Source organism: Dendronephthya gigantea, unplaced genomic scaffold (assembly GCF_004324835.1).
Source record: "Dendronephthya gigantea isolate DGI-Jeju-01 unplaced genomic scaffold, DenGig_1.0 000766F, whole genome shotgun sequence".
In the NCBI taxonomy this organism is placed as follows: domain Eukaryota; kingdom Metazoa; phylum Cnidaria; class Anthozoa; order Malacalcyonacea; family Nephtheidae; genus Dendronephthya; species Dendronephthya gigantea.
The window spans coordinates 6025-14604 of NW_021163776.1; the positions used below are offsets into that span (position 1 = coordinate 6025).

Here is an 8580-nt window from a genome sequence, read left to right on the forward strand (position 1 = left end):
TGGTTGCCATGGCAACCATGATTTATTATGATTAATATGCAATTATGATCAAGATCATCATAATGATCATCATAGTTGCCATGGCAACCATTACTTTTTATGATTATTATGCTAATTTTGATCATGATCATCATATTGATCATTATGGTTTCCATGGTAACCATAATTTATTATGATAATATGCTAATTATGATCAAGAGCATCATATGATCATCATGGTTGCCATAGCAACCATCATTTATTATTATTATTACACTAATTTGATAATGATGTTCATAATGATCATTATGGTTGCAATGGCAACCATGATTTATTATGATTATTATGCTAATTTTGATCATGATCATCCTATTGATCATCATGGTTGCCATGGTAACCATAATTTATTATGATTAATATGCTAATTATGATCAAGATCATCATAATGATCATCACGGTTGCCATTGCAACTATCACTTATTATGATTATTATGCTAATTATGATCATGATCATAATAATGATCATCATGGTTGCCATGGCAACCATCATTTATTATGATTAATATGCTAATTATGATCATGATCATCCTAATGATCATCATGGTTGCCATGGCAACCATCATTTATTATGATTATTATGCTAATTTTGATCATGATCACCATAATGATCATCATGGTTGCCATGGCAACAATCATTTATTATGATTATTATGCGAATTATGATCATGATCATCATAATGATCATGATGGTTGCCATGGCAACCATCATTTATTATGATTATTATGCTAATTATGATCAAGATCATCATAATGATCATCATGGTTGCCATGGCAACCATTACTTTTTATGATTATTATGCTAATTTTGATCATGATCATCATATTGATCATCATGGTTAGCATGGTAACAATAATTTATTATGATTAATATGCTAATTATGATCAAGAGCATCATAATGATCATCATGGTTGCTATGGCAACTATCATTTATTATGAATATTACACTAATTATGATAATGATGTTCATAATGATCATTATGGTTGCCATGGCAACCATGATTTATTATGATTATTACGCTAATTTTGATCAAGATCATCATAATGATCATCACGGTTGCTATGGCAACCATCACTTATTATGATTATTATGCTAATTATGATCAAGATCATCATAATGATCATCATGGTTGCCATAGCGACCTTCATTTATTATTAAATATGCTAATTATGATCATGATCATCATGGTTGCTATGGCAACCATCATTTATTATGATTATTATGCAAATTATGATCAAGATCATCATAATGATCATAATGGTTGCCATGGCAACCATAACTTATTATGATTAATATGCTAATCATCATCATGATCATCATAATGATCATCATGGTTGCCATGGCAACCCTCATTTATTATGATTATTATGCTAATTATGAACAAGATCATCATAATGATCATCATGGTTCCAATGGCAACCATTACTTTTTATGATTATTATGCTAATTTTGATCATGATCATCATATTGTTCATTATAGTTGCCATGGTAACCATAATTTATTATGAATAATATGCTAATTATGATCAAGATCATCATAATGATCATCATATTTGCCATGGCAACCATCACTTATTATGATTATTATGCTAATTATGATCATGATCATCATAATGATCATCATGGTTGCCATAACAACAATCATTTATTATGATTAATATGCTAATTATGATCATGATCATCATAATGATCATCATGGTTGCCATGGCAACCCTTATTTTTTATGATTATTGTGCTAATTATGATCAAGATCATCATAATGATCATAATGGTTGCCATTGCAACCATAACTTATTATGATTAATATGCTAATTATGATCATGATCATCATTATGATCATCATGGTTGCCATAGCCCCTCATTTATTATGATTATTATGCTAATTATGATCAAGATCATCATAATGATCATCTTGGTTGCCATGGCAACCATTACTTTTTATGATTATTATGCTAATTTTTATCATGATCATCATATTGATCATCATGGTTGCAATGGTAACCATGATTTATTATGAATAATATGCAAATTATGATCAAGATCATGATAATGATCATCATGGTTGCCATGGCAACCATCATTTATTATGATTAATATGCTAATTATGATCATGATCATCATGATGATCATCATGGTTGTTATGGCAACCCTCATTTATTATGATTATTGTGCTAAATATGATCAAGATCATCATAATGATCATCATGGTTTCCATGGCAACCATTACTTTTTATGATTATTATGCTAATTTTCATCATGATCATCATATTGATCATCATGGTTGCTATGGTAACCATAATTTATTATGATTTATATGCAAATTATGATCAAGATCATCATAATGATCATCATGGTTGCCATGGCAACTGTAGTGTTGTTGCATGTTATAGCACAACGTATATGATGTTAGATATAGGACAAGAGCGCGGGCTCAGAGGACGTACAAAAAACGTAGAAGAACACACGCTTGGTTGTAGTAGAAATAAGTATTACGAGTTACGTGAATAAAGTATATTTATCTTGTGCAAAAGACAAACTCTACAATTGGCGACGAGGATTATAATGGCTCAATTAAATTTAATGCCGAACTTGCCACAATTCGATGCTTATTCCGAGCCATCGTCAATCGCAACACGGTGGAAAGAATGGCTCGAACAATTCGAGATTTTTACAATTGCAGCTAAAGTTGAAGACAAGAAACAAAAGCGAGCGCTTCTTTTGCATATCAGCGGGCCAACTGTTCAGAAAGTGTTTAAAGGATTGACGGATACGGGAGACGACTACGATACAGCTGCCGCAAAACTCAACGAATATTTTGCTCCGAAGAAACATATTCGATATGAACGATACCATTTTAAACAAGCATGTCAACAAGACGGTGAGTCTATTGATCAATTCGCTTCTCGACTTCGTAACCTGGCTGAAACGTGTGAGTTTGAGAATATTGATGATGTTATTGCCGATCAAATTCTGGCTAATTGTAGCTCTAATAGACTGAAAGAAAAGATTCTTCGTGAAGAAAAAGCGGATTTGACCTTCATCTTAAAGCAAGGTCGTATTTTGGAATGCTCAAAACAACAAGCAGCTCGTATTGGTACCAACAGCCCTACAACTCCTGAGATCAGTGCCATTCAAGCAACACCTGCAAATCGCCCGCTAACAAGTAATGACCACCGACAACAGCCTAGAGGATATTGTAGAAATTGTGGTGAAACATGGCCCCATGTTCCCTCCAAGCCGTGCCCAGCATTTGGTAAATCCTGCCGTTCCTGTGGAAAGCAAAATCATTTTGCTCGAGTCTGCCGCAGTCGGCCCCAAAATCGCAACACCCAACGCCAAGGCCAGCAGCGTCCAAGACGTGAACAACTGAACCAAATCTCTGAAGACATCGTATCTGATGATGAGGAGGGATATATTTATGCAACCAATACTGACGGGGAACATGCTAATGTGATCTCCAGGCCTCAGCTTCCCGTTGTCATCAATGGTGTTGAAATTGTGATGATGATCGATTCGGGAGCATCAGTGAACATCCTCGACAAGGCAGCATATGAGCAAATAGTTACGCAGAATGATCATATTCAGTTGCAAAAGACGTCGACACGAATTTATGCCTATGGTGCAGCAGAACCTCTTGCCCTACTCGGAAAGTTTCAAGCCACTATTGAAACCTTATCAAGCAAAACCAATGGTTCATTTTACGTAGTTGATGGCTTCCATGGCTCCATCCTTAGCCATGACACTTCAGTCGCCTTGGGATTAATTTCAGTCCCACATTCCATCAACACAGTCAGTGCTCAAAAATCCCTACCGCAGTTATTGGAAGAATACCAGGATATCTTCCATGGAATCGGCAAGCTCAAAGATTTCCAATTCCAAATATATATAGACCCAGATGTAAAGCCTGTTGCCCAGCTGCCACGTCGTATACCTTTTCATATCCGAAAGCAAGTAGAGCAAGAAATCGAGAGCTTGGAACAGCAAGGCATCATTGAGGCGGTTGACGGCCCCACACCATGGGTTTCACCTGTAGTGGCAGTCCCAAAAACCAGCAACCCCAAGGAAATCCGTCTTTGTGTTGACCTCCGTCAACCAAACAAAGCTGTCCAACGCCAGCGCCATCCCACACCTACCATCGAGGAAGTCACAAACGATTTGAATGGGGCAAGTGTTTTTTCCAAACTCGACCTTCGTTCTGGATACCATCAAATTGAGCTTACACCTGCCTCCCGGTACCTCACCACATTTACCACGCATAAGGGCCTCCGCCAATATACCCGTCTCCTTTTTGGTTTGGCCTCAGCCTCGGAAGTTTTCCAACAAGTTATTCAACAGGCACTACAGGGAATCCCAGGCGTGAAAAAATTTCAGACGACATTATTGTGTTTGGGCGTACGCAAGAAGAACACGATGCTGCTCTAGCCGATACCTTTCAACGTCTGCGGGAAAAAGGTCTAACCCTCAACGGGTCCAAGTGTGTTTACAACAAGCAGAATCTGGCTTTCTTTGGGTATGTGTTTTCTGCAAAAGGCATGTCTGCGGATCCCAAGAAGCTGCTATCTGTGATGCCACCCCTCCCACGAATCCGTCAGAAGTCCGAAGTTTCCTTGGGTTAACCGTTTTGTTCCCGTTTTATTCCGAATTACGCCACATTGACGGAGCCGTTGAAACACTTGACCAGAAAAGGAGTGCGTTGGAACTGGGGGGTTCAGCAGAACAAGTCTTTTCTCGCTTTAAAAGAGTGTTTGACCAGCAACCGCACGATGGCTTATTTTGATCCTAGCAAGCGCACGATTGCCACGTTTGATGCAAGCCCCTTCGGACTGGGTGCCGTGCTAACGCAAGTTGACGCAGACGGACAGGAACGCTCTGTTGCATATGCAAGTCGTACGCTTAGCGATGTAGAACGACGATACTCGCAGACCGAACGTGAAGCACTAGCCATCGTTTGGGGTTGTGAGCGGTTTCATTTATACCTCTATGGTTCTCAGTTTGAAATCGTCACAGACCACAAGCCACTTGAAACCATTTTTAACAATCCCGCCTCTAACCCTCCAGCCCGCATCCAACGCTGGGCTTTGAGACTTCAACCGTACACCTTCACCGTGAAATACAGGCCCGGACCGCTGAACATTGCTGATTATCTATCACGCCATCCTTCGCGTTCCCAGACAACGAGAGAGCGGAAGATTGCTGAAGAGTATGTGAATTATCTGGTCGGCCATGCTATACCCAAAGCTATGACTCTAGAAGAAGTTAACAGTGCATCAAAAGCCTGACCCTATTTTCCAACGCCTTCGTCAGGCAATTACCACGGACGTTTGGCCAAACAATGATCCTGACCTTACCCCATTCAACAAAGTCAAGTTCGAGCTCACTGTTGCAACGGATTCCGACATCATCCTTCGGGGAACACGCGTAGTCCTCCCAAAATGTCTTCAATTGCGAGCAGTCAAACTTGCGCACGAGTCCCACCAAGGCATTGTAAAAACAAAGCAGCTCCTTCGAGAAAAGGTATGGTACCCTGGCATTGACAAGGACGTCAAGACAGAGATCGATGATTGCATCCCATGTCAAGCAACAAGCCAAAATGTGACACCAGAACCCCTCCAAATGACGACCTTACCAACGGCGCCGTGGAGCCAAGTTTCAACCGATTTTTGTGGCCCTTTCCCATCCGGTGACTACTTGCTAGTTGTCATTGACGATTACTCTCGGTATCCGGAGGTGGAAGTTCTTCGATCTACCTCCGCTGAAGCGACTATTCCGAAGTTAGATAGAATCTTTGCTACGCATGGGATTCCGGATGTTATGAAGTCTGATAACGGCCCCCCATTTAGTGGTCACGAATTCGCCAAGTATGCTAAAGAGAAAGGTTTTCAACACCGTAGAATTACACCACTATGGCCAGCTGCTAACGGCGAAGCTGAACGTTTTATGCGTACACTAAGCAAAGCCATCAAAACAAGCTCAATCGAAGGAAAGAATTGGAAGAAAGATCTACAACAGTTTCTCCTGCAGTACCGAGCTACGCCGCACTCGACTACCGGGAAGTCGCCGGCGGAGCTTTTGTTTGGTAGGAAAATCAAAACTAAACTGCCTGCAGTGCTCGTGCCACCTCTCGATGATGCAGAAATGCGTTCCAAAGACCGACAAGGGAAGAAGAAGATGAAAACCTATTCCGACCGTCGGAATCACCACAAACCTAGCCGCGTTTGTGTAGGTGATATGGTATTGATAAAACAGAAGCGAAAGAATAAGTTGTCCTCACGCTATAATCCTAAACCTGCACTTGTCACCAGGAAGAAAGGAACATTAGTGACCGTACAGAAAACAGATGGATCAACACTAAGCAGAAATTCCTCTCATCTTAAGAAAGTTACAAAACGGGCAGCAGAGCAGTGGGCAAACATTCCTAACGACAGTGGAGAGGATGATGATGATGATGACGATGGGAGCAACGAGAACAATGTAGAACTTCAAAACGCAGGTCAGGAACAGCGAGGTCAAAACCAACGACCAGCAAGAGAAAGGCGGCGTCCGAACTATCTTGGTGACTATGTGATGTATTAAAGCTAACATCTGAAACAACTTTAACATTAATAATAATTTGTTTTGTTGTGTTATGGTTACAGTTCGATAAAAGGGAGAGATGTAGTGTTGTTGCATGTTATAGCACAACGTATATGATGTTAGATATAGGACAAGAGCGCGGGCTCAGAGGACGTACAAAAAACGTAGAAGAACACACGCTTGGTTGTAGTAGAAATAAGTATTACGAGTTACGTGAATAAAGTATATTTATCTTGTGCAAAAGACAAACTCTACAGCAACCATTACTTTTTATGATTTTTATGCTAATTTTCATCATGATCATCATATTGATCATCATGGTTGCCATGGTAACCATGATTTATTATGATTAATATGCTAATTATGATCAAGATCATCATAATGATCATCATGGTTGCCATGGCAACCATTACTTTTAATGATTATTATGCTAATTTTCATCATGATCATCATATTGATCATCATGGTTGCTATGGTAACCATAATTTATTATGATTTATATGCAAATTATGATCAAGATCATCATAATGATCATCATGGTTGCCATGGCAACCATTACTTTTTATGATTTTTATGCTAATTTTCATCATGATCATCATATTGATCATCATGGTTGCCATGGTAACCATGATTTATTATGATTAATATGCTAATTATGATCAAGATCATAAATCTAATGATCATCATGGTTGCCATGGCAACCATTACTTTTAATGATTATTATGCTAATTTTCATCATGATCATCATATTGATCATCATGGTTGCCATGGCAACCATCATTTATTATGATTATTACACTAATTATGATAATGATGTTCATAATGATCATTATGTTTGCAATGGCAACCATGATTTTTTATTTAATATTATGCTAATTTTGATCATGATCATCATATTGATCATCATGGTTGCCATGGTAACCATAATTTATTATGATTAATATGCTAATTATGATCAAGAGCATCATAATGATCATCATGGTTGCCATAGCAACCATCATTTATTATGATTAATATGCTAATTATGATCATGATCATCATGGTTGCTATGGCAACCATCATTTATTATGATTATTATGCAAATTATGATCAAGATCATCATAATGATCATAATGGTTGCCATGGCAACCATAACTTATTATGATTAATATGCTAATCATCATCATGATCATCATAATGATCATCATGGTTGCCATGGAAACCCTCATTTATTATGTTTATCATGCTAATTATGATCAAGATCATCATAATGATCATCATGGTTCTAATGGCAACCATTACTTTTAATGATTATTATGCTAATTTTGATCATGATCATCATATTGATCATCATAGTTGCCATGGTAACCATAATTTATTATCATTAATACGCTAATTATGATCAAGATCATCATAATGATCATCATGGTTGCCATAGCAACCATCACTTATTATGATTATTATGCTAATTATGATCATGATCATCATAATGATCATCATGGTTGCCATTGCAACCATTACTTTTTATGATTATTATGCTAATTTTCATCATGATCATCATATTGATCATCATGGTTGCCATGGCAACCATCATTTATTATGATTATTACACTAATTATTATGATTATTATGCAAATTATGATCAAGATCATCATAATGATCATAATGGTTGCCATGGCAACCATAACTTATTATGATTAATATGCTAATCATCATCATGATCATCATAATGATCATCATGGTTGCCATGGCAACCCTCATTTATTATGTTTATTATGCTAATTATGATCAAGATCATCATAATGATCATCATGGTTCTAATGGCAACCATTACTTTTAATGATTATTATGCTAATTTTGATCATGATCATCATATTGATCATCATAGTTGCCATGGTAACCATAATTTATTATCATTAATACGCTAATTATGATCAAGATCATCATAATGATCATCATGGTTGCCATAGCAACCATCACTTATTATGAT

The 8580-nt window shown here is 37.6% G+C and overlaps 1 protein-coding gene across 1 annotated transcript; it reads left to right on the forward strand.

The window, feature by feature from the left end:
- The first annotated feature begins 2600 nt into the window (after positions 1-2600).
- LOC114544395 (uncharacterized protein K02A2.6-like) lies at positions 2601-4460 on the forward strand. The gene has a single exon (XM_028563049.1). The coding sequence runs from the start codon at positions 2601-2603 to the stop codon at positions 4458-4460; it is 1860 nt and encodes a 619-aa protein (XP_028418850.1).
- The last annotated feature ends 4120 nt before the right edge of the window (positions 4461-8580 follow it).